We start from the raw sequence: 27,384 nt of genomic DNA on the forward strand, positions 1-27,384 counted from the left end.
AGTAGTCCCTTTTATATTTATTACTTTGTTACAGCATTCCCAAATAGCTGTACATTTTTTAGTGAACTGTATCTTTATGGTAGGCTATCTTAAAACGCTTCAGAGGTACAGAAATAGTCTAAAGGTTTGCAGAGAAGCCAATGCCTTCTTGAAAATGAGCAATGAGTGAGGCGTGTGACAAACCATCTCAAAATATTCACACTAATATTTACAAGCCAACAAATGGTGGGTGATTGGACAAAGAAGCCGGAGGTGGTTTGGGACAGTCAGTAGATGACTGTGAGTATGCAGGAGTCCTACAGGAAATCACAAGTACCCTTACAAAGGAGGCAGAAGAGAATCAGATATTTATGAAGTGGCAAGAGGCAAATGGCGGATTAGAAAAGGATAAGCCAAGGGTGAGAACCTTCCTACGACAAACGGCCCTGGCAACACTATTTCCAATCTCTGGCCTTCAGCACTGGAGAGTAACTATTTCAAGATACTCAACTATAACACTGTTACAGCAACTAAGAATTCCCTTTTTAGTGTTCTTTACTCATTTAGGAATGACAAACATGTTGAGACACAAAGACCACTGTTTTAAATGCAGTTCTGTGCTGCATTCACCCGTTACCAGGGTCTCGGGATAGTGTTCAAGCCTCTTCCCAGAAACTAGAAGTCTCAGGACTTATCTAAGAGTTACTTAAAACATACAAGAAGAATGGCTTATAGGACAGCTTGGAAACACATAGTTTAAGGCCTAAATACCTATTTGTGTTTGTTTTAATTCACTGACTTTGAGGATGAGTGTTATAAATTTTAATTCCACTCAGGAGTCCACAAAGTTATAACAAAAAAATCCACCCAGAAGAACTCTGGAGGTAAGACCTGATCCTGCAAACATAAACAAGTAACAGAGGAAGAAGGACATGACACTGTCCTAGGTAAGAGTATGCACTGGCCTGTTAACAGCCTCACTGTACTCTGAAATGGTCCAGACTCAGTCACCAGCAAAAGACAACAAAGGATGTATTTAAAAATTAATTTAATGCTTGACTAAAGCTTAATTACACATAATTATCAAACAATAGTCCTTAATTTGCAAAAAGTTCCTCTTTTGAAAACCACAGAATCAGAAAGCATTAACTTTAAAACAAGTTTCTCTGAGTATTAACAATGTGGTATAAACATTACAGAAGACCACCAATAGTAAATTGCCTGGGTATATCTAGTCAGCAAGGCATATTCTTTATTGCATATATAACTCACATATGAGGGATTTAAAATATGATGGACTATAGAAATTCATGTATCCATAAGCTGGACAGGGAGTAAAATCATGAATGAGAAAGGACAGTCAGCCTAAACCATGCAGTTAGTCTGTGGGCTTATTGTCAAAAGAGAAACTGATGTCCCACCCCAAACTGTACTGCATACACCACCTAGAGCTCTTATTAAACCCACACTGGCCTTCAAGGCTGACTCACAGAAGTCCCACACTCACTCTACGGGACTATGAGTCCCACAGCTCAGCTCTCACTGTAAGGCAGCACAGCACAAGAGGCAGGAGCTAGGCAGAGAGGGAGTGAAGGCCATCACCTGCCAGCACTCCTGCTGCAGCCGGGCAGTGTTTCCCTAAGACGACTGCTACTGGGTCATTTCTGTTGTTAAAAAGCTTCCTCTCTAGAAAAACACTGCAAATTTCCAGCATGAAAATCCATGGTGGTAGAAATATATACATATATGTGCATAATAACACAATTTACACTGCACACACATCATTTATCGAGGACACATAAATGAAGTTAACTTAATGACGACATAAAATACTTCCATAAACAAAGTATGACAGGCAGTAAGGAACACAGTCATAGACTCCTAGAAATAATCTGAAGCAATCACATTTAAGGACACAGCATTAACATAATGTTTTGTATTTAAACCATCGGTTATCTTACAGTTTAAGAAACTTTACATATGTACAAATTTACACACTGGGAATGGTGCCAAGGAAACGCTCTCGGTCTCACAGGTTTATTTCCCTTCCATCAGGGACTTGAGCTCTTTCACGTTGTGATCACTCGCAACAGACACGGCGTGGTCCACAGCCCGCACACTCGCAAGGAGTCTCACTATCTGCTTTATGTTTTCTCTAAAAGACAAGAAAGAACCATGTTACACTGAGATAAAATTTATTCTTGATTTTACAACTACCTCAGAGAATCTGTAAAACAACGTTTCCAGCCATTGTTTTAGGTACTAAGAACAAGGCACGTGCAAGCTACATGTTTTAAAACATCTGCAGGGCTGGCAAGATGGCTCACAGTATAAAGATGCTTGCCATCTCCAGATCCACATGATGTAAAGAAAGAGCCAAACCCTGGAAGCTGCCCTCTGTCTGCCACATGTGCACCATGGCAGTATGTACACCACTCTCAAAACAGAAGAAATAAATGGGAAAAAATTATCTGTTACGTATCCAAATAAAACTTATGTTTAAAGGGCTGGCCCAGGAAATTCACCATTCTAAGCACAAACAATTTTATTTTCATAAATGACTTTCATCAATGTCTAAAAAGAAAAGCAGAGAGCCCAGGCTCTTGTGGAGTACTATGTATTGCTACATAAACAGAAATCCGTTTGTCTTCATTATCACCCTATGAAGAGACACACTTCAACTCCTTTAAAATTGATTCAATAAAGCCTAGCCCTGTTTTCCTTATCGGCCCTGCCTTAAGTCAACCCACCTTATCATGAAGAAAGGCGGAGATATTAACATCAGAATTCCTAACAGGAGAGGAAATACACATCTCCGAGTCTCGCCCAGGGCTCCTCAGTACAGAGAAAACAGAACACATGTCTAACATGCTCCAATTGTACCTATGTTTACAAAGTGCTTAGGCTAGCCTGAGCTCACTCTGAAGCCCAGGCAAGCCGTGAACTTAAGACTCTCCTGCCTCAGCCTCCTAACAAGTAAACTGGGGTTCACGCTTGTGTTCAGGCTGGGCTCTGTCCCAGAAATTTTTCATGAAAATTAGAAATAAACTGTTCCCAAAACAATGAGGAAATGGCCTTTAGTCTATATGACTCAGGAGAGCAAGAAGGCTCTAAAATACTCCTAAAACAACCCACATGTCAGTGGCCATTCTTTCCAGGCTTTACATCTTCACAGGCTAAGGATCACTGTATCTTAAAACTCTCAAGCTACTCAATCCTTCACAACAGACAATAACACAAGTTTATCCACTGCCCCAGGCATGTCCCTTACTCTAAGTTTTCTCTAAAACCACCCAAATTTAATGTAATTGAAAAAAAAGACAAAAACTGTAGGAAAAAAAAAGTTGTGTATTTTGGTAGGTTTTTAACAGTAAATAAATGTACAATTTAAGAAAATATGATCAGGGTGCATTTATATATACACAATGTAATGATATCATTTAATCAATAAATTAAGAAACAAGTTAAAATGACTCCACTTGATTTAATATTAAATCTGACTACTAAAGAAACTCTTATCATTTCATTAACTGAAAAAAATAAATTACCTTGCATTTCTTTTCTCCACATCGGAGCACCCAATACTATTTCTGTAAATTGTATCTGCTAAATGTACAAGATATCGGCAAAAATTTTCTAACTGAGAAATGGTTCTTTCTCCTTTCAGATTCACAAACCACTGCTTGGGGAAACAGTTGATTACCTATGTAAAAGATGCAAATAAAATAGTTAAAACAATGAAATGTCAAAAAGCTAAATCTACATAATGGCTATTATTTACTACTGTATAAGATATCTTCTTAAAAACCTGACTTCCTACATGAACATACCAATGTCTGATTTTTTATAATACTTTGCCAAGTATTTAAATAAAAACAAAATTGATATCTGGTTATCTTTTTTTTTTTTTCAGTTATCACTGTGACTTAAGCAAACCAAGTTCTCCTTATAAAAACACATGTATAAAAACATGATACTAGTCTCTTCCTTCCCCAAAACTTCAGTGAGCAGCATCCATGTTGGCTGCAGGAACCTGTTAGCCCAAAGTAAGATTAAGACTACACCAGAGATACAGTACAGTGCAAGACCTTAACCCAGTGGACAGCTTAAAAGGACAGTCTACTTGGGCAGCTGTTATCCAAACAGGTAAAGACGGCTGGCCACTATTAAGTAAGGATTACTGAAGGAATGACTTATTCCAGGAACACAAGCAAGTATAAAATAAGTCAAAACATCTCGTTCCAAAAAGAAAGCACTCTCTCATAAAGAGGGGACATGTTTATCAATAAGAATCATTGGTCTGGTTCCACTGTCAGAGGTCCCTTAGACTGACCAGGCCTTCTAACTGAGACCCAAGCTCATGGGGTCTGAGTCTGTCCAATGCTGGATCCCCAGATATCAGTCTAGGAGCCCATTAGCTCCTCCTTGTTCAGAAGGTCAGCTGTCTCTGTGGGTTTCTGTCCTCCCTCTCTGCATCTGGATTCCAGTTTGGCTCAGTGTTTATATCCTGGTGCACAAAAGGACTTTGGGAGCACGTTCCACATGGAGGGATACTCCCTTAACCTAGAGGCAGGAGTCCCTACTCTAAATGACTTGACAGATTTAGACGACCCCTCTTGGAGGGCATCACCCTCCCTGTGGAGTGGGGGGGGGGGGGAATGGGATGGGAGGGTGGTTGGGGGCCATGGGAGGGAGGGAGAGGGAACTGGGACCAATCTGGTTCAAGGCCCTTGGTCTCTGCTACATCATTGACACTGGGCGCTCCCTAGGACTCCTCATGGACAACCCACTGCTGCCCCGTGTCGGGGAGACCCTGCAGCCCTGGATCTGAAGGACTGACATCATCCCTGCCCCCACATGTAAAAAATGTATGGATAAAGGGTTTACTGCAGGACTCACTGTGTCACACTACAGCTTCCATTTTTCCCCCCTTCCTTCCAGGCCCCCCAAATCTTTGTTTTATTGGAGGGGAGGGGTATGGGTAGGGTCAGGAGGCATGATGTGAAAGACACAAAGAATAAATAAAAAGTAAAAAGAGGGAAAACGAGTTGTACGATTGCAGGTTGAAGAAGTCTACCTCTCAGGGACAACCACATTCAGGGAGTAGGGAACAACCCTTGGCAAAGATGTAGAACCTGAATCTAACGGAGCAATCTTAGATGAACTCACGCCAAAAGCACATTACAAATTACTGCCTGTCACCTTCAGAGATGTTGAGGTTGTAAAGGTCAGGGAGAATGAAGCAGTCCTCCTGACTAAAGGACACTAAAGACTTGTTAACTGTAAGCTGGGAATCTCTTCTGCCAGTGAAGATGTTTTGCATTACTAAAAGGCACTAGAATAAGTCACTAAGATTAGCCAACAGTAAAGTGTCAGAGTGAATACTCTAACACTAATGGCTCTGGTCTGCCATGAGGGGTAACACTCAGCTCTGCAGGGAATAAACACAAGCGTTTCCCAGGTAGTGAGGTTACACGTCAGAGATTTAGTCTGAGATTTAAAAAATACAGTTACTGGCCAATTTCTAGTAATTTAATGATTGTTGTAACTGTTAATGATTATTACAAATACATATTTTTGAAAGCATCAAATTGTATATATAACCTTTAGCTATAAGTAGAAAACCCAACACTATTAAAATCATTTAAGTGTGAGAAGAAGTTATTCTGAACTGCTTAAAACAACTATCAACCATAAAATTACTCCTAAAATAAAAATTTAATTGGTTTCTACAAAAACACTCACATTAGGAACATATATAGACAGACACACTTTCAGATGTCATTTTTTAGCTTCCTGGTTAAGGTCAACTGTCTCATTTTTTGAGTTAAAAATGTACTGTGCTTGGGACAGTTTCACTGTTAACTTTATAACAAGCTCAACTGTCACCGGAAGTTTGATTATAAAAACATACAGAAAACTCAAGCGCTCCAATGTGCGTGCTTTAGCACTACAGTGTGTAGCACCAACTCACATTTTGGGCTTTTTTGATGCTGTCATCTCCATACTCCGAATTCTGAAAAGCCATGAGAATGTATCTATTTAACAAGCCATCTATTGACAACTCCTGAAGAGTTTTGTTTGAGAAAATGCCATACCACTGGAGGAAATTTCCCAATAGCTAAAAAGAAAGAAAGAGTTATTGAGAGGCAATATCAAGGAGTTATTATTAAGTACAACGTAAACTAGTTACATAGTAAAACACCAAATAAAACAAGACGGACACCTTGACTAAGTATTACTAAACACTTCTCAAGTATCTAAATGTTACCTGCTGTAAAAAAAAAAAAAAAAAAAAAAAAAAAAACCTTGAATTTCCTATTTTAATTAGCTAAAACATGAATGGCAGCATGTAGCTAATACACAGAGAATGTTTTTCCTGTCAGTGCAGGAAGTACTCTCAGGCATGCTAATTCCCAGATCAGTAGGCCCTTAGCAGGACCTTATGTGACTCCAGCACGGCAGGGCTGACAACCCTCCCCATCTTTACTGAGTCACACCCTCTTGACAGCTGCAGCAGCTCCAGCTGGGTATGTGAATAAAATGAAGGACATAGTCATAAAGTGAGTGCCCTGCCCTGCCCTGCCCTGCCCAGCCCAGCCCAGCCCAGCCCAGCCCATCCAGTCTCCCCTAAACAGCACTGTGCAGCTAACTACACAGGCCAGAAGCCACTCGTCAAGTAACTTGCCTCCACCCCGACCCAACCTGTCAGCTCTCTAACTGCACAAATGTCAGCCACTGTCCATTCCACACTGCTCCAATGATTACAGCAAGCATACCAGTGTACCTTTTCTCAGGCAGCGCTGCAGAACAGAAACAAACCTATAGAAATGACCCAAGTCTCTCCACTCAATTTCCTTAAGGACAGCATAAAGCTGCTCAGCCCCCTTTACGAGGATACTCATTACACAATGGAGGCTTGAGGGTATTCAGAATTAACTCCCTCCCAGAACCCTGTGAGGACAAGCTATGCAGACAGACTGGCCTGCAGAAGACTCACATCTTGTCTTACTATGGAACAAGACTGCGCCTCCCTGCCCACACAAAGACAGCCAGTGTCTACTTGACAGACATTCTGAGGCTTTAACATAAAGGCTGTACACAATAAACAGATGACAAAGGAGTTCTAATTTCCACTATCACATTCTCAACCTTCTTCCACACTTTAGTTCCACACTGCTCGAAGACTTTCTAAAAGTGGCCACACTAAAAACCTGACTCACATCTACACTCAACCAATTTTCAACTAAGGCAAAGCAACTCCATGGAGAGGACTGTCTTTACAACACAAGCACTGGAACAACGATCCAGTGCAGGCCTTACATCTACAATAAAACCTAATTTTGCGTATGTATATGGGTATTCAGCCTGCATGTGTCTGTGCACATGAGAGCAGTGCCCGAGAAGACCAGAAGAGGGAGCTCCATCCATCCCTTTCAACAGGAGCTCCATGAGGGTGGCTGTGAACCAGGGGTATCTGGGTCCTTAGGGCTCTGAACCACTGAGCCATCTCTCCAGCCCCAAAAATAAAAATGTAAACAGATGGCACAGCTAATATAAAACCCACAACTATGAAATTTCACGGCCCACTGTTAGAAAACGATTTCTAAGCATGGCTTCTGAAGCACAAACAACCTTAACAGAAGGAGACACATCGGAGCTATGGTGCTGAGAATTTAGCTCAGCTGGCAGAGCGCGGCTCCGACTCTAGCACTGAGGTGAGAGGACAGGCATTCAGGGCCACCCTTAGCTACACAGCAAGTCTGAATGTCAAGTCAAAAGACAGACCAGAGACAAGGCTGAAACCCCATCTCCCTATGCTCCCTCCAGAGTACAGAGCTCTAAGCTCTGTAAGGACACACTCAACTTAGGAGAATACACCTAAGAACAAGCAGAAGGCAAGTACATGAAACCAGGCTCAGCAACACTAAGCAATGCACAAAATGGAGTAAAGAGTAAACCGAATCTCTTCGTGTGCTGTTGGTGAACACAAACACCACAAAGAGCCCTCCTGCTGTTTCTCTCAAGTGAAATGAAGTGAGCACACACACTCTATCTCTACTGACTCCAACTGGAAACCACTTCAATTTGTCCTAGTTAGGAAATGAACTAAACAGAAACAAGAACTCTTAAACCCGGCACCTTACAGAATCCAACTCAGCAGCAAAATACAGCAAACTAGATAACACACAGTGCAAACGAATCTCAAACCCTGCTGAAGAGCCAGACGTAGATGGTCCCTACAGGACACTTCCACTGACAAAGCATTCCTGCAAAGACGGCCACAGACCAAAATCCGGTCAGCAGGCGGTCAGAAGTGGACCACACTACAAAAGGGAGTTTGGGGGAGTTGTGTCTTTCATCTTGGTAGTGGTGACAAGTCTACAATGGTATTTTATGAAGACTCATGGAGCTATCTATGTACTGAAGAGCAAATGTTTGTAAATTACCCATGGACAGAGGCAGAATTTGATGGTTTTTTATAATCTTCAGGATGAAGACAGCCTTTACATGACCTTTCGGCTTTCCTAACCCTGGCCATCCTGTACTTATTTCAATCGTTATGAAAGCCAGCTCTCCTTTATCTGGATTCTATTTAACCCTCTTGTGTTATAATCTCAAGGTCACCAGAATTGTCCATCTGAACCTCCTAGGACTTCCCTCATTGACACCATAGCTGGAATCATCTGCCTTCTACCTGCCAAGTGTACTTCAAATCCACAGAAACGCTTGGCCAGTGCTACACACTGAAACTCAGGAGAGAGCTAGTGTTCTAGCTGCTGAACACAGCTATCTTTGCATTCGGTGCTGTGCCCCAGTTAAGCAACCTGAGAGACGGCCTGGGCCTTACTTTCAAAACCTCCTGTGAGAACATTAACTGAAATAAACTTTTAGAATATTTGCTTATAAAATAAAGGTAGGTAGGGGTGTGTGTGTGTGTGTGTGTGTGTGTGTGTGTGTGTGTGTGTGTGTCAATAACACAAGCCTACAGAGGTAAACAAAAATTCTTTCAAAATATACTAAAGTCCAAAAGATTATATATTTTTAGATGGTCTATGAATGCATACCTTGACAGAGGACCAAAACTGTCGTTGAAAGAATAAGTAAGGCCCAGAATTTTTGTTTTCTAAGACACTAAAAGAGAAAATAAAACACAATCAAATGTTGTATAAGTAAATGCTTATACAATAACCATTCATTTCTATCAACAAGAATAAGAATGTCTACAAATAAACAAGATCAGAACTCAGGAGTGTGCAACTCAGGCAAGGCTCAGGGCAGTGATTGCTTAACATTCATCCCAGAAGCAACACATGGCAGAGGTATAAAGAGGGAGAAAAGAAAGGGACAGGAACAGAGGAAGGAGGGGGCAGGGAGACAGAGAGGGGAAAGGGGCAGGGATAGAGAAAGAAAGGAGAGAAATAGCAGAGAGGGAGAGAGGAAAGGGAGAGAAGACGGGCAAAGTCTGAGAGAAATAGCCCAAACAAAACAAATACACGCAATGAACCAAAACAACAAAACTGACTCTTGAAATACTAAGAGAGAACAAAGAGCATTATTTACTTTATTCTGTTCAAAACACCAATCCCTCCAGTCTCTCTGAGGGATTCTTACACTGCCACACGGGTAAAGTTCATACTTGAAGCAAACATGGAATGAATGCTATGCTCCATGTCTGCGAGTATTACTTACTTTTTGGGATATAAGGGCATGAACACATCATCATCTAAAGTTCTTCTCATCCTCAATAAAAGTGCTTTAAGATACACCTACAGAGTGGAAAGTTACATTTGAACTATGTGAAATAATTTTAATTCTTACAACTCTACTAGATAACCACTCAACAGCTACTAATCAATAAACCAGTTTACAAATTTTTTTGGCTCCAAATCTACTAAAGATTTAAAATCAACATAGACCATTATCAAAATGAGGTTAATTGAAATTCGACAACGAAAGGCTTTTCCAGTCAGCTCAGTGAGAGCAAGTTTACATTTGGGGGTATCTCTAAGAGTATCCGGCCATTTTTAAGTATTCCAATCATCAATTATGTTCCAATCATCAATTATGAACTTATCTAATGGTTTTACTTTCTACTTTCCCTCACAGTACAGTTTTTACAGGGGTGTTTGACCAGTGGAATTAGGAGGGGCTGTGCTGGTGATACTTTCTGCCACAGAGATTTGTAAAAGTGAAAACTAGCATCTGCACTCTATCTACTCCAGGCTTTAACAGCCTGGATCACCCAACCGGGAGAATCCGATCTGGCTGGCTCAGAATAACCATTAAACTCTGGCCCATTTTCAAAAAAACAAAACCCTTCCCAAGAATAGGAGCTAAAGTACCTGTGTGTTTTTATTTTCTGCATTGACTACTGACGGATAACCATTTATTAATTTTAGTGTGGTCGCGACCATTCTTGAAGTCTGTGTTGTGGAGAAGGGATCCCACATGTTTTCAGCTATCACTGTTGCAAAACAAGAGACAAGACGTTAAGACTGCAGCTCACTCTCCACGTCAGATCGTCCTTTCGTTACGTCTACAAAAGCATCTACTTTTGTATTCTCTTGTACCCCAAAAAATCTTACTTAGACAACCAAGTTTCTAATTAAGTTCTAACTTTATTTTAAATTATTTTTTAATTATGTTAATAATTTTTAAACTTACAACTCTACCAGATAACCTCTCAACAATTAAACAGGTTTCTCTAACAGTAATTTCTAATCTTTCAAGAAAATGAACAAAAAAGATGTGTATAACTCCCTAAAATATCTATTCAGTTTGCAATCAAGCAATCTTGAGTCTCTGAAACCAACCTATTGATCAATTATTGCTCTCAATGTTCTATGTCTCCTGCAAAGAGCTCCTCAAGCCTCAGGCTAAGAATTTTCTATCTTTAACATCCCTGGGCCATCCAGCTGATAACTAACATCGATTATATAAGATCAATGATGAGATGGTCAGTGGACTAGGACTCTAAGTACATCTGAGAAACCCAGTATAATGAGGCCACCCCTGATATTTACCTGTCAGCTTGGGAAGAATCACCTTCTCCACGATGGTGGGCAGCAGAGCAACATCAACATCATCCTTCTCCTGTTCTCGCTCTTCACAACCATAGAACAGCAGAGATTCAAACCAGAGCATATATTCAAAGTCACAGCATTTTGCCTACAATTATTAAAAAGGTTATTCAACATTTAAAATAATATCTACTTCTACTTTCAGCCATGCTAGAGGTATCCTTCAGCTGTAACAAGCAAGCACTGCGCAAAATAAACAAAACACTGCTTTCAGAGGCAAGAGGCACAGGACCATAAACAAACAGAAAAGGAGCATATGAAGCACTCGGCTGGGCTGAATCCCACATGGGACACAGCAGTTCTGTGAAGCTGGGACAATAATGGGTGCTAAAGGCTGTGGTCAGAGGAAGAGACACAAAAAGGGTTCCAGGGCACACAGCCTTGAGCTCTGCAGTCTACGGAAGCTCACACACACACAGGATGAAATCCTACTGCACCAGGCACCTCCAGAACTAAGCAGTTTCCGGAACTCAAGTCCTTTTAGCTGGTTAAAAGTGTTCATCAAATGCCCCCTTTTCCTTATTGTTAGCTCACCTCACTCAGTAACCATCCAGTATTGAAATTCTCTATGTCAGTAACTTAAAGACTCAGTCATAACTGTTACAATCAGGGGCAAAGTAGTTCTACTCCTCCAACTCATACGTGAGGACCAGCTTGTTGCGTATTTTTCACTGTTTCATAACCACTTAGTTCAAATCCTCATCTTACAACTACTCTACTGTACTTTCCCATCAGGGTCCAAGTTCTCCTAGGATGAAAAAGACTAGCTTCTTGCTCTTCATACTCATAACCCAGTGTTAACACATATAATTTTCAATAAGAATAAAATTTTATATATAAACTGAAATCATAAAGAAAGTTTTGGAGGAGTGGTTTTAAAAAACTTTATTTAAAAACAGATAAATCTCAGATACGGTCTATCGCTTATAGACTATGCTCTCTCTCCCTTTCTAGCTTTTAAGGCAAAAAGTATCCAAGTCCTAGGTCACATTGCTTTTGAACAGTGATAGCAACCACCCACCTCAAGAGGAGTCCAGGTGAGGAGCTGCAGTCTGATGAGAGGGTTGAACAATTTTGGCAAACAAAGACCAATATAAGCGTCCTTATAGGACGTGTAGTATTTTGAACGCCATGCTTCAAACTGTGCCTTAATGCAGTCAATTGAATAGAAACTCTCAAGGACATCTTCAAAAACTTTGCTGGATTCTTTCAAGATGCGATCTAGAATGAAACAAGTTTGAAAGCAGCAGAATACCACTTAGTGTCAAAGCACACAGGTAAGGAGCTCGTCCCCAAGCCCAAAGACCTGGAGACAATCCTCAGAACAAGCATACAGACAGGAGAACTGAAACATGTTCTCAATGTCATGATGTTTACAGTGAGCCATTTCCAAATGGGCAACACATACACCAACACACAAGAGGTAAAGCAAAGCAGTGAAGGTCAGCATCTTCCAACAGATGCCACAAGTTCGAGTACCAGCGTTCTTTCACATTTCCCACAGGTCCAGAAATGTGCACTATAAAAGCATTCATCCATAATCCCAGCATTTAGGGAGTGGAGGCAGGAAGACCAGGATTTCAAGAACACCCTTGACTAGGTAACAAGTAGAAACTCAGGGTGGACACAGGCTATGAGAACCTATTTCAAAAACCACAAGCCAAAGAAATTGGGCCTGGTAACACTAAGGCACTGAAGCAAGAGGATCATAAGTTCAAGGCCAGCCTAGGTAACTTAGCAAGACTGTCTCACAATCTATTTTTAAACGCTGAGACTATAGCTAGTGCCTAGCAAGTGTGAGACCTTAAATTCAATCCCTAGTACCCAAATGGAGGGGGTAGGAGGGAATCACAGCCATTAATGTTCTCTAATGGCTCATAGTCAATATAATTCCAAATGACTACAGCCAATGACAGGTAAGAGAAATTACTTAGAGAGTGTGCTAGAAATGACTACTAATCTTGGTTGAAGTAAAACATCACTCTCCAGCCTTCATTTTCAGAGCAGACAGCTTCAATAACTGGGCCACAGGCTCTGACACATGATTTTGTATACAAGTATTAATTAAAACTCCTAACACTGTTTAACTCTTATCACTGAGAACTGTAATATTCAATATAAAGAAAATAGATATAAAACAGCACCTGGCTTATTACAGAAGACACAAAAATTCTATCCATTTCACGATTAAAAACCGTCAAGATGACTCCAGCACACCACCAAGCCTGGTAACCTGAGTCTGATTCAAGACTGACAACTTGCCCTGACATCTACAAACGCATGGTGGAATGCAGCCATACACACAAATTAAGCACAATTTTTAAAAAAAATGTCATCAAAAAGAAAAAATTAATTTAGAGCACAACCAAGTAGGGAAAATTTGTCAGTGTCATTTCCAAATAAAAGTCTAACCTTTCTCCAGATTGAAATTAGTAATATCTGTAGATGTCTCCTCATCATCACTGGAAAGGCCTTCAAGGTGATCCGCCATCTTACCAGTTTGCTCTCTGGCTTGCCTTCGTCGAGTCCTAGACAACAATCATTGATTTTTGAATTTAGATTTAAAAAAAAAAAAAAAAAAAAAAATCCAGCTTCCTTAACAATGCACAGCAAATATTTTCAGATCACCTCCTGGCCTCCCGCTCTGCAATCCGACGTTTTGCATGTTCTTGATAAAGTGCCCGATCACGTCCAAAGGAATCGAGATTTGGTGCCATCAAAGCTTTATCTGTAAAACAACAAATGGTTAAAATTAACAATCTTCCTTCAACAATCATGAGGAAAGAAATTGCACAGAACAAGCCATTATGTTAAGACTGCTTGCTAACCCCAACAGCAAGATTCTGCAATGACTAGATAGGTTTTTAATATAGAACTAGATAGGTTTTTTAGTATAGAACAAATCTTGGAATTATTGAGTTTCCATGGGGGGGGGGGGAGTAGGAGAATTAAGACTATGATTTCTAAGAGCCAATTACAGCTGGGCTTACTATTTCTGTCTAAAGAACAGGACTAGCTTATCCTATAACAATGAACAAACAAAAAATCTACATTATCCATGAAAATGAAAAAAAAAAAAAACCAGTATTTTTAAGAAAGATGCTGAATGATATAAAATGACAGCAAAGAAACATGTAGAAAGATGTAGCAGATTTGTGTCCAAGGGTTTAATAATTTGTGCTCTTTTAGCCCTCGGGAGTTTGCTCAACACCACTCTTAGGGCAGGCAACACGGTAGACTGACACCTGAGCCAGGAACTTTCTCGCTCAGCGCTCTTTCCACACCATGCATCCCTTGTCACTTTTAAATTCCTCTCAGTAATAACCAGCCCTCCTGAGAACTCCAAGGTACTGTATATGCTCATATTCCCACATCATCATTTTAGTTTCCTTCACAGCATCCCAACCTTTGTTAAGAGATTATGTAGGTCAAGGACACAGGTCAGCTGGTAGGCAGCTTGCCTGGAGGCAAAGTCCTAGATTCAATCCCCAGCATATCTAAAGAAGAGGACACCCCATAAGTATCTCCCTGAAGCTATAAATTAGCTTTGAAGTTCCCTATTGTAAACAGCAGTCAGCTTCCCCCGCTTCTCTGAACTATTACTAGTCCTGGCCTTTCTGGTGATAGTGCCTGTCCATGTGAAGACACAGAGGGGGCGGCAAAGATGGCCCAGCAATTGTGAGTGCACACTGCTCTTGCAGAAGACCCAAGTTTGGGTTCCAGTACCCACATTGGGGAGCTCACAACAGCCCACCTCTAGCTACGGAGTTCTATGCCTCCGACCTCCAAGGGCACCTGCACTCAGTGCACGTATGCATGCACAGACACATACAAATCCACGTAATTTAAAAAACAAATCTTTTCTAAAAAGGAAAAGCAAGAACGGAAGCTCTTCTATGTGAACTATGTGAGAACTAAGGTGCTTCCACAAGGCCACTGATGCAATGACAACTCCGCCAGTGGCTCTACAAACTTGCTTAGAGTACGAGGTGAAAGGAAAATGTCTTCTGCAATTCCCTCATCTCTACTTAAGACATTCTGGAAAATACAGAAGAGTTATTGCAAAGCAAAACAAGCAAAACAAACAAAACAAGGGATCGGTGGGCAGACAGACACACATGTAATGAATGGCATCATTTAAAGCTCATGCAGATTTTTTTCATGTAGATCTTTGCTACTAAATGAGCAACAGGAAAAGAAACCGTAAATTTTGTTCTGCAATGTCTCCAAACTATTCTAGAGCTCACTATTGCCAAAAGTTGACTTTTTTTTTTTTTTACACTGAGTTTTTTATTCTTCCTTCAAAATAGCTGACATTAGAAGTATTCTCTAAAGCTTACAAGTTAGTTGAGAAATCAAAGAATCCTGATTTGGCTTCCTTCATTTGTGTAAAAACTATATAAAGTAACTGCAACTAAGAGCTTATAATCTAAACAGATAAAATAAACCTGACCTGATGCTATTCTTTAAAAAAGGACAATGGATTGATTCCTTAATGTCTCATGTAATCTTTGTCAATTATACCCCTCAAAAATAGTGTTTTCACATTTCCATTTTCTTGTAATACTTTCTGTTTTCAGTCTAACATGAATCCCATAACTCTCACTTCAAATTCCAGGTAGCCTTGTAGTATGAAGACTAGATTATAAACAGTGAGGATAGTTAATGTGATAAACAGCTCACACCATATAACTTAGGAGGAAATTGTTTCCTTTAGATGTATAATGGTTACCTGCAGTCTGCCCCGAAATCTGGCTCTCTGGATCAAATGTAATCTGGGAGGGACGCATTAGTCATTTAGGTGCCCAACACCCATCAGACACACAGGAGGATGTTTCCCATGGATCCAAGGCCTGACTGGGCGGATGGGTTATGTTTGTTCTAAAATCAGCACTAGGCTCCTTTATGAACCATTTGGAGCAGTTGTTTAACATGCAGATTTCTGGATAGGAAGGACCTGGGAACAATCTCCAGGTATGGACCGGAAGATCTGCATTTTAAATGAGCACGTTAGGTAACTGTGATACACACACACTGCTAGCACAGGTACAAAGAAACCATGAAGAACCCATACTAAGAAAACTGCCACCAAACACCCAAGAATTCAGAGTGTAATGAGCAAAACGGAATTAAAAGGTTTTCAAAGGCATCTGGCTAAAGAATCTTAACCTCAAAAATTTAAAAAGGTTCCCAATTTTTTTTTTTTTAATAATTCATGTCATATGTAACATAATCCAATTTCTACATTTTCCGCAAAATTTCAAGAACTGTAGACATTGGCTGACTAAAAAAGGAAATACAGAATATATACATATAGTAAACTGGAAAAAAAAGCACATTTTAAGAGAAATACAAAAGCATTCGCTTTACCCAAAGGGCAGCACCAAACTCCTCTACTCCTGCAGCTATCCTGTGTCACACAACTTGGCTCCTCCCTCTTCCTTCCCCCAGAGCTCCCAAGTCCTTAAACACAGCATCTCCTACTGTGATCAGAACCAGCATTTGCACCAATGGCAGGAATAGAATGGAATCAGAAGTAGGGGTGGGCAGAGTCAGTGGTTTTAAGGTAAATACTGATCATGTATTTGTAGGCTCTAAAGGACATCCAGGAAAGAGTAGACTGACAGAGTATTAGTATATTTTTCAGCTCCTTGGTTAGGTCATACAGAGTCTTAAACATAATCCAAGTCCATGCATTACAACTTTTGATCTACCTAACTAGTGGACAAGGAAGCTCTTTAAAAGAAAAAGATCTAATTTTCAATTAGGCTGCACTAAGTAAACAAGGTTGTTTAATGAAAAATAAAAACCTTCAAGATGGACTGACTTGAATGGCTTGAAAACTCCGAAGATTCATCTTTAATATCATCTTGCCGTCTTTGGACAAGGCGGGAAGCTCGCTGTTTGTACAGCTGATGCATTGCTGATTCAAGGTCATTAATCAGTGGCACCTGTGAAGATACAACACACTCCGTAACACCCAACTCCTCAGCTGCTCACTCATCTGAGGGTTCCATGCTATTTCCGGCTTTCTGAACACATACTCTATGGACAAGACAAGCAGAATCCTCAACAGTCACTCTGCGACTGAGGAAGCAGCACTTCTTAAAACCGTGTGTTCAGGGTCTGGTCACCACAGCCAAGGTGACTTAAACACAACGCTTCTGTGTTAACAAGACAGTTAAGGCAAAGTCTAAGCCAAATTTTGGTGCTTCAGCTTCCGGGAAAAAAAATGTGTGTATTTACAAGTTTAAGTTTATAGTTTTAGTTTTCCAGCAAGAGGACCTACATGGCAATTTTGTAGGTTTCTTTTTCTGTGTTTATTTTTGAAGATGAAGTCTCGCTCTGTAGCTTCAGCTGGTCTAGAACTCAATGAGCCCAAGCTGTCCCTGTCTCATCCTCCAGAGTACTGCAATTACAGGCACACACATTTGGTACACTTCTCTGGCTTAAATGATTGTTGTGCTGCTACAATGGCTCCATCTATGGTAGATGACGAACCTGTCTGACCGTCAGATTTTACGCTGACCCACTACTCAGTCGTATACACAAATGTCCTATAATAATGTCAGGCTAGTCTGCAGCTTTATCGGACACTTCACAATCACACTAAAAGGGTGAATAAAATTTCTAGCTATCACTAACCAATCAGAAATAAAACTATGAAATGTCTCTTTTCCTAGCAAATGTTTGTTTTCTTTATTTTGCAATAAAAATCCACATAAATTACCAGTTTTCGAAGTCAAATGCTATGAAACTTTCATAAAACACTAAGGACCACCACACATACCTAAGGAAACCAAATTCTATGGTGGTTAGTACAATTAGAAAACACGCTATTTACAGTTTGCGAACACTGGCACAAGTGTTCCTAGCATCTTCCTGAACTGAACAGACTGTAAATGAAAAATAAAAAAAGGAGTCTGTAATAAAGCAGTTTTATATTCTTGTATGGTTTCTGTTGTCAAAGGGGCAAATGTTCACACAAAGGTCAAACTGATTGGGGTACTTTGTTCTGTAAGATGCCACACCATAGGCAACCATGTCCCCATGTCAGCAATGATTATGCAGTAGTTTAAAGTCACTGTCTGAATGTTTTAGTTCCCAGTTACTGCCATATCGTTTTTACAATCATGTAAGGCAGAAGACAAAGTTACCTAAGATGCATCCTTTTATTCTTAGATAAGGCATCCCCTATCATGAGAGCTCAAGCCTGTGTTGGCATCATAAGGCGTTATCTGACTTAGCTACATGGAATGTCTCTTTTTAAACTCAGAAGACAACTCTGGAACTAAAGCTTAAAACTGGATTTTAATCTCTCCTGAGGTTTACAACATCCACTTATCTCATTAGTTTGCACCATGACAGCTTCTTTATCCTCGCCAAACTAATCATTATTACTATATTTAGGAACAAATTTAAGATTAAAAAAAAAAAAAAACTAGCAAAATAACTGGAGGGGAAACTAAGTTATGGAACAAACAAAAATGTTTAACTTACTCTGAAAGAGTATTTATACAACATAACTAAACATAGCATTCATATCCAACTGTCCCTATTTTTACATTTTTCTCTTCCAATATTTTAAGGATGACAACTCATGACATTTCATTCAGAAGCACACACAACTGGATGCATGCATATGAAGATGTGGGAATGAAGGATTCAGGACTATCTGCTCCTCTCACTGAAATTTTATTCACTGTAAGACTTCAGATCTGCTACAAAAATATCTAAGTGACTCTGTGGCCACATAGTACTACCTGAAGTAGACTTTTTCCAGGAACGTGGTAATACAGGAGAGGGCATACTAATCAATCAATAACAGACACTATGCCCTACTAATTCTTCTTCATCTAGGGATGACAGGCTCTAACTTTATATATGTTAGCATGATGTCTGCAACTCTGAATGCTTAAGTTTATAAGTTCTCTAAAGCAAAAGTCAAGACAGGTGCAAGAGACCACTCCCACACACGCAGTCCTGCTCCTGGCAAAGGTCCTTACTCTTAGATGGCTCTGCCATGCAGGTCCCACTTCCAATCTTGCTCCAACCCCTGCTCAGCAGACAGCTGATCTCATGTTTCCTTCCTGGTCCCAAGCAACTGACTTGTGACAAGGACTATCCCAACTGCAGATGCTTCTCCAAAAACTCAGCAAACCATGCTAAGTGCTACAGAGGGTATGATGGATGCTACCGTCCCAGATCTGACTACACATAAATGAACCACTAAGATCCATCAGAGAGACAAGTCTAACTGTTCTTTTGAAAGCCCTTGATTTTACTGTAGTGAACATTAAAAAAAAAATCATCCAAGTATACTTTATACTTATGAGATTCTAGAGAAAACCTAGTTAGAGATAAAGGAAACCGCGCCTTCCTATCCCAGATTCTGAGAAACAATATTTAAGGACCATGTTAGTATTTTCCAAGCATAAGGGAAGGACATGAACACTTACAAATCAGTCTTCCTTTAATGTTATTCATTACTGTGTACACATGCATGGTGCATGTGTGGAGGTCCCAGGGCAACTCACTCTACAGTCAGCTCTCTCCTTTAACAGCAAGCGTCCCTACCTGTGGGGCCGCCTTACCCTCTCCCTCCCACCTTTTAAATGACTAATTACTAATGTACATGTCCTGTGCACGACATGTGTGGAGTACATTTACCTTAAACACAAGAGAACAAACACACACACAGGAACTTACTTGAGAAGTTAGCATATGCGCTATTTAAATGTATTCAAAAGATTCTATCAATTACCATACTAAAGCAATGAATCCAGAAGAAATGAGAAATGTTCAATGAATAGAAACTTATGATAACGAATGGCTTCTGGAATGAAGCAAGCACTGGTTTAGTTAAGTGAAAACTACTAACAGAAACAGCACCAAAATATCTAGCATAAAAAAGTTAAACTAGCCAAAGCCTGTCATGTATTGCACTACTAAAAGTTATAACTGTTTCCAATTACTGAAAAAAATAGGATAAAAATGCTCAGACCCGAACCACAGAAACAAAAACTGTTGAGCGAACCCTCTTCATTCTACCAATTCATGGCAGGCCAGTGATCGAACATGGCAAAAAGGTGCTCTCTTTAATTTGTACAAGGCACCGTGCTGCCCTCAACTAATGGAGTAAAGAAAGTGAAGCACGGCTTCAGCACTTACAAGGTTGAGTGAGTGTATCATTTCCTAAGAATTACAAGATGCTTTACAAAAATTCATCTAGGCCTCCCTATTTTTGCCTTATTCAAAAAGATTAGTAATTTTGCATTCTTACCTTTTCACTGAAACACTCAAGCAAGTCTTGGACATACCCTCGCATTTCTTGCAAAAATTTATACCGTTCACCAATACCCCCAGAAGACCCTTCTAATCTCTCAATAGCCCTGGTGGAGTCCGCTCGGCTTTGCAGGTGTTTCTCATGCTGCTGTCGATTGGCTTTGTGCAATTCTTTCATGGAGTCCAACCTTAAGAACACAGAAGGATAAATATAACACATTTACATCTAGAACTCAATGTTGTCAGGACTCTTGCAACATTATAATGCATTTTAGTTCCACTATTAGAACATAAAAATACTTGGAATGCGTCTTTTCGTCTGTACTGCTTTCTTATAAAAAAATAAATAAAAATAAAAAATGAATTTAAAAAGGCAGTTTACAGACTTCAAACAGTTATTTGGAGGGCTAACCAAAGATTCCTGCTTTGCGTCTCCCCCCATTTCTTGACTACACTTTCAGAGTCCAAAAGGTGCAAACTCAGCACTGTCTTCGACAAGCTCATGGAGTGGCATTTTAATAACTTTGCGGCTTCCACAGAAGTAATCCAAGAAGGTAGCAGAGCAAAGCATGAAGTCATCTTCTGTTTAGCTTTTGAAGGTGGGCCCGTGAGTCTTCTTTGCCGGCATTCTGTATCTGCTACCCCAGACTACAAGTTGCCTGAGGGACCAGAAAGCAAGCGGACAGGTCTTTAAGAAGTTGATCTGCCCTACCTGTCTTTAAGCTGTTTCTTTACCAAATCAATAGTAACGGGAGCCATCTCATTACTGGGAGTTTTGAAAGGGACTGTATTATCTGTTTTTTGAGACTTGGCATCTGATGATCCATAGGCTGTATAACTATAAGGTATGCCATAGGATGCACCATAAGGCATTGTCTGGTAAGTGTTCTGGTAGTACATATTCACTTCAGTGGGCTGACTTGCTTGAACCTGAAAAGAAATGGATAAATATAAAATCCCTTTAGAACAAAATTAGAACAAAAGCAAAACTATACCCAGCTCCCACATAGAAATTAAAATTAAATGCAGAATTCTTCAAAATCAAATGAAGAGTTGTATAAACTCTTAGATCTTGTTGTTGTTGTTTTGAGACAGGGTTTCTCTGTATTGCTTTGGAGCCTATTCTCTATAGACCAGGCTGGCCTCGAACTCACAGAGATCTGCCTGCCTCTGCCTCCAGAGTGCTGGGACTAAAGGAGTACACCATCAACACCCGGCTTTAAATTCTTAGATCTTAACAAAAACCACCAGTTCTATTTCTAACGATTTTAGAAAAACAGACCCTCGGTTTAAAGATGGAATGATACAGGTAACATTTTATCTGGGTGAGCAACTTGCCTCTGGTCAGAGAACAGGCAGGCAATGAGAGTTTATGACTGAGATTCTTGCAATTAATCCAAGGCTTTCCATATTGTCTGCTCTCAACAGTACCCAACACATCAATGGAAAAGACTCACATTACGCAACTTTCTCCACACTGCAACAAACACATTACTGGAACTGCTTTGGAAGATATTTTTGGTCAGTCTCATTAGTTTGCATACCTAGGAAACTATCTTCAAAATTAAGACAGCAGCAACAACAAAAATCCCAATATTTGATATAAGGCAGTATTCTCAAACTTTAGCATTTGTTCAGAACTTACTAAATGAGTGTTGGGCCAACCCCCAACTTCTGACTTTAGACTGTATCTTTGTAATGGGCTTTCAGATGCTGCTGCTGCTGCTGCTGCTGAAGGACTAGTTGAAAAAACTGGATGTTTGTTCACCATTCTTAAGGACTAACTGGAGAAGCTGGACATTTTCCCACCATTCTTACTACAAAAGGCTAAATTTAAAACTGTTTCTTCAGCCAGGTGGTGGTGGCGCACACCTTTAGTCCCAGCACTCAGGAGGCAGAGGCAGAAGCAGGCAGATCTCTGTGAGTTCGAGGCCAGCCTGGTCTATAGAGCGAGGTCCAGGTCAGCCTCCAAAGCTACAGAGAAATCCTGTTTAGAAAAACAAAATAAATAAAGCTCTTTCTTCTAGAGATAGTATGACTACATAAATATATGCCAATTTTTAACTATGATATGCAAATGGTAGCGAAGACTCAATATGACAATGTTTAGACTTTAACAACAACAACAACAAAACCCTCAATCTATTTCTCTTATCATTTTCAAAGTTTAAGTCTTCTTACCTGAGGGATATTAATTCCTTTTCTAATCTGCTCCTGTTCCCACCGGCTAAGCTCTTCATCTTGCTCTCCAGTTACTAATGCATCATCGTCACTCCCCTCAATGCCTGCAACCATAACAAAAGAAATCAACATCCAACGGCTGGGAGGAAAAGACCCTATTCTGTTCACAAGAGCTGAGCACAAACACTAACCTTGCTACTTCATCCATTTTGATCTATTTGACACTCCTGACCTTGCCTGTTTTAATGACAGCACCCTTTGTTAAAGCTAAAATAGTATTTAATGTTATGTTTACAATCTTTGGTTTCTTAACTTAATCTTGACATCAACTCTACAAAGGGAAGCACAAAACCAACGGCTTAAGAATATAAAAAAAGAATTATAAAAATATGTGCAATACTGGTTAACCAAGAAGCGCTGAACAGCTATCAGCTGTGGAACAGTCCTCTAAGGCAAAGCAGTTAAAAACGTAAATTCTCAGGTCACATTTAAAAGCAATGCAGCATGCTTGCAATCAGGTTCATCAGTTACCGATTTCCTCAGCGATCTTTTGTCTTTGTGACTTTTCCTTCACAGAAAAGACTATGCGGCGCTTCTCGTCATCGTCTTCATCGTCACTGGCATCATTCTCATCCTCCCTGACAAGGCGGCCTTTGCCAGGCTCAGTATCATGAGGGGTGAAATCTCCCAGTTCCCTGGCCATTTGTCGCTTTTTCCTTGCAGCATGTATAAAAGCAGCATCTGGAATTTCCCCTGGAAACAATGTTAACAATTATAAAACATGGAGTACCGGATATGAACCTTATTTTATTAAAAACAGGGAGTAGTAAAACAATCCAATAGTTAACACTGGCTTACTGGTGCACCTTCCTAAACTCTACATGCAATCCGACTGATGAATTGAGTAACAGACTGAGTCACAATGTCCCCAGCCCAGCAAAAGGCATCCTTAACTGTCTATAAATATAATTGGTATTTCTTCATAATTTAACAATTTGGCTACTTAAAGCACTGATTTTAAAATAGATTAGCTAGTGTATTGATTTGCAAATTATTTCCTATAGGAAACTAAACAAAACTGACAGTGGTGAGTAGTGTTTTTTGTAGCTGAGTAAGTCTTTATCTGAGGGGGGTGGGAAGAAAACACCTAAGATAAAGACTTTAAGACCATCTAGCATCTGGCATTTACTTAAGCCCATTTGTTTCACTTGAGGGGCTGAAGAAATGGCTGCTCTTTCAGAGGTCCTCAGTTTGGTTCCTGTCGCCCACATCAGGTGGCTTGTTACCATCTGTAATTCCAGCTCCAAGGAAAGAACCCTAACACCCTGGCCTGGCCTCCTCAGGCATCCATACTCATGTGGATGGACCCATACATAGATATTTTTTAAGCAATAATAAACTGGGGAAACCGGAAAACTTCTGCTTTTATTTTCTACATTTGCAAGCATAGAGTCTACTTAAAAAGACATCCCAATTAGAAACACACTTACTTAACTCTTCTACTATCATAGTTACCCTGAGGGTGAAGCTAGGAGTTACTTAAACACACACCTGGACGAAGAACATTCAGAGAAGATAAAGCATTGGAGAAGGCGCCACCAGCCTTGGGTTTTTCCTCCTCCTTCTCACTCTCCATGTCCATTTCATCTTCACCATGCTCACTGATGACAACTCCATCGTCTTGATTCGTATCCTTAACATGGCAAGCTTTGTCCACAGGCTGGTCATCTGAGTTTTTGAAAAGAGCGATTGAAATTTATTTAAAACAGAAACTCAGAAACTATCATTATCAAGGTACTTTTAATTAAATCATGAGCTCAATCCACTAAAACTTACATTATTTCTAGTACTTAAAAAACTCAAGCATGAATATGAAATAACACAGCAGACATGTGGGTAAGGGTAATACAAAATATAGAGGAAACAGGGATAGAATGCCATTTTAATTTTGAGAGAAACTTATCAACACTTGTATCTTTATAATTTACTTTTATTATTCTAAACTATGTACTTATGTGCAGGTATGTGTGTCTGCATGTGGGTACGTACACAAATACAGGTGCCCTCAGAGGCCAGAAGCATCACATCCCCTGGATTGAAGTTACAGGCTATTTTAAGTCACCCGTAGGCGCTAGACCTGAATTCAAGTCCTCAGCAAGAGCAGTGAGTGCTTGCTCTTAAGTGCTGAGCCGGCTCTCCTGTACCTATTCACACATTTTATCATTTCATTTTCCACTATACATCAGTTCCTCACTAATGATACCCATTCAAGACACTTTTCTGTTGAGAACAAAATATCTTATGGTTGAGAGTGACCACATAAATGACTGTTCACCTAGAAGACCCCAACAATTACATTTATACTATGTAAGCCTGACCCAACTGTCACAACTCAGTGTATATACCATAAAGCCCAGAATTGAGACAGGAAACTGAACAGAGACACCACAAATAATGACATGTAAAGCAGGGAGTAAGCTCTGGAATATAGACAGTTTTCTGAGTTATCAGTTCTAGTCTAAGCTGAAGGCTGATTTAAGGCTGCATACCCACTCTAAGTTCATCTTTGTGATAAACTGTTCTGCTTTATAACACTTAGAACTAACGTAATCTCTATTACCACTTGTTCTAGGCAAAAATGAAGAAAATCCAAGTGTTTTTACTTGACCACTAACCTTGAAAAACTCATTCTGCAAGCAATGAACACAAATTAAAGAATAAAGCAATACTTTATTCTAAAAGGAAAGATGCACGGCGCAACCTGGCCAAGAAAAACTCCGATCATCCTCTTTCAGCCCTGGAATGGTGATGAATTCAACACGCTGCCTACCTTGCTAGTCACCGACTCCCCTTCCAAGTGCACCGTGAATGCCAAGACTAGCAGTTCACCAATTACATGCTTAGATGAAGTACCTCTTTCTTTTTACTTAAAATTTTATTTTGACATTTATTTTTTTATGTGGGCACAAGGTAGCAAGCACAGTGTACATATAGAGTTAAAGTACAACCTGCAGGAGTCAATTCTCTCCTACTTGTGGGTTTCTAGGAACTGAACTAAGTTTGGCCACATGTGGCAACAACTGCCTTTATCCACTCAGCCATTTTGAGCTCTGGTCTACCTATTCCCTTCGCCTCTGAGTCCAATGGCTTCTCAGATTGAAAATAGATCTGATGCACTCAAATAATGAATGATTCTATAGATATTTTAATGTCCTTGTGTCATTTTTACAATTTATTACTGTGGTAAAATAAAATACACATAACTTGAAATATATCTGACAATGGCTCAGCAGAGAAGTGTCCTGCGAGCCTGATGACCTGAATCTCATCATTACCCATATGGTGGGGAGAGAGAATGACTCCTACAAGTCAGCCTGATCTCCAGATGTGCCTTGTGGACATGCACCCACATACTTCAAATAATTTTAACTTGAAAGATTTCTAAGTGTACAGTTCAGTATTACATACATTCACAATACTGTGTAGCTATCACTACTCATTCCCATTACTCTTCATGTATTATTAAACTGAAACTATGCACGCTATGAGTCAATAACAGCTGATGTCCATCCCCACCTGCTTCTGTCCAGCCCCTGGAAGCCTCCATTCCATCTTTGACTGTTTTATCTTCCATAACTGGAATCACATTGCATCTGTTGACCATAGTTGCTTTGGTACTCTGTCCCCCAGTTTATTCAATTATAGACTGTGTCAGACTTTCCTTCCCAAGCTTCCACGTCCCAGTGCATGTACACACACACACTACATATAACTAAGTTCTTCATATGTGGATGGACATGCTGTTTGTCCCATGTGCTAGCAGTTGTCACTGCTATGAATTTTAGCACACAAACCATCTTCAAAAAACCCCCTCTTCAAGAATGTGGTTTGGCTTCTTTTCAGTGGATTATAAGTGGCCTTCCTGATCTTTTAGTTTATTCATATACCCATCTCTACTTCTATCCAGTCCCTGGCAGCAACAATTCCAGCTATTAATTTTAACTATTCTAAGTATCAAGTATTATGAAACCAAATCATACTATATTTGTCGTTTGTCTTCCTCATCATCAGTGCATAAATATTCAAATTTCTTTATATTATCAACATTTGCTATTTTCTCTTTTTTTTAATAACAGGCATGGGTATACCGGGGTAAATAAACCCCAGCTGGTTCTCAGTTAAAAGAAAAATTACTCTACAGTATATATACAGTGTGCACATATGGATTTTTTCTTCCAATACTACACCTCGAAATTATGTATATGTTGAGTTCTATGAAGGGCAAATTCTGGTGGAGAGAGAAGAAAAATAAATGAGGAATAAAGCTTATTAGCAAGTGAAATTTGTTAACATAGTCAAAATTTGTCTTCAGGGAATTTGGGAATTTCTGTACATTTCAAGGTTCCACCAAGTTCCCATGTACTAGATTATGACTGAGCAAATTACAAGGGCAAAGCATGGTGACACTCAACACTTCCATTAGTGCTTATGTGGTTCCTGTAGCAATTCTCTCTGCATAGAAATGTTAAATTAACATTGAGGACTCCACCTAAAAAGCTGAGGGTACAGCTCAGTTATTTGAGTGCATGGAGCACTAGGTTTGACCCCAGGAACACATGGCCTAGGGCTTGGTGAACCACATCTGAAAGGAGGCAGAATCAAGATGATCACACTCCGATGAGTATCCAAACCCAGTGAAGGCAGAAGACTGGAAAAATTACAAAAGATGGCCTTAAAACGTTCGTGTTTACTACAATTCTGAACCCAACAGTAAGTGGCCAACCATCACCAGGCCCTTCGGTGCACTGGCAATACATGAGGCTCTGGGGAAAATGGAGCAGTTTCCAAAATGCAA

General features: G+C 40.0%; 1 protein-coding gene across 1 annotated transcript in view; it reads right to left on the reverse strand.

Moving 5' to 3' along the window:
• Positions 1–1,010: 1,010 nt before the first annotated feature.
• The window catches only part of Paxbp1 (PAX3 and PAX7 binding protein 1), a 29,775-nt gene continuing 3,401 nt past the window's right edge, over positions 1,011–27,384 (reverse strand). The window contains exons 3-18 of the mRNA XM_051191863.1: positions 24,081–24,257; positions 23,061–23,282; positions 22,530–22,633; positions 21,061–21,278; positions 20,347–20,536; positions 16,891–17,014; positions 13,692–13,791; positions 13,476–13,591; positions 12,085–12,284; positions 11,007–11,151; positions 10,326–10,447; positions 9,673–9,749; positions 9,048–9,114; positions 5,954–6,100; positions 3,528–3,682; positions 1,011–2,134 (exon numbers count right to left, since the gene is read on the reverse strand). Of these exons, the coding sequence (XP_051047820.1) occupies positions 2,017–2,134; positions 3,528–3,682; positions 5,954–6,100; positions 9,048–9,114; positions 9,673–9,749; positions 10,326–10,447; positions 11,007–11,151; positions 12,085–12,284; positions 13,476–13,591; positions 13,692–13,791; positions 16,891–17,014; positions 20,347–20,536; positions 21,061–21,278; positions 22,530–22,633; positions 23,061–23,282; positions 24,081–24,257 (2,282 nt within the window). The 3' untranslated portion in view covers positions 1,011–2,016. The remainder of the gene's footprint in view (positions 2,135–3,527; positions 3,683–5,953; positions 6,101–9,047; positions 9,115–9,672; positions 9,750–10,325; positions 10,448–11,006; positions 11,152–12,084; positions 12,285–13,475; positions 13,592–13,691; positions 13,792–16,890; positions 17,015–20,346; positions 20,537–21,060; positions 21,279–22,529; positions 22,634–23,060; positions 23,283–24,080; positions 24,258–27,384) is intronic.

This window comes from Phodopus roborovskii, unplaced genomic scaffold, assembly GCF_943737965.1.
Source record: "Phodopus roborovskii unplaced genomic scaffold, PHOROB, whole genome shotgun sequence".
Lineage (NCBI taxonomy): Eukaryota > Metazoa > Chordata > Mammalia > Rodentia > Cricetidae > Phodopus > Phodopus roborovskii.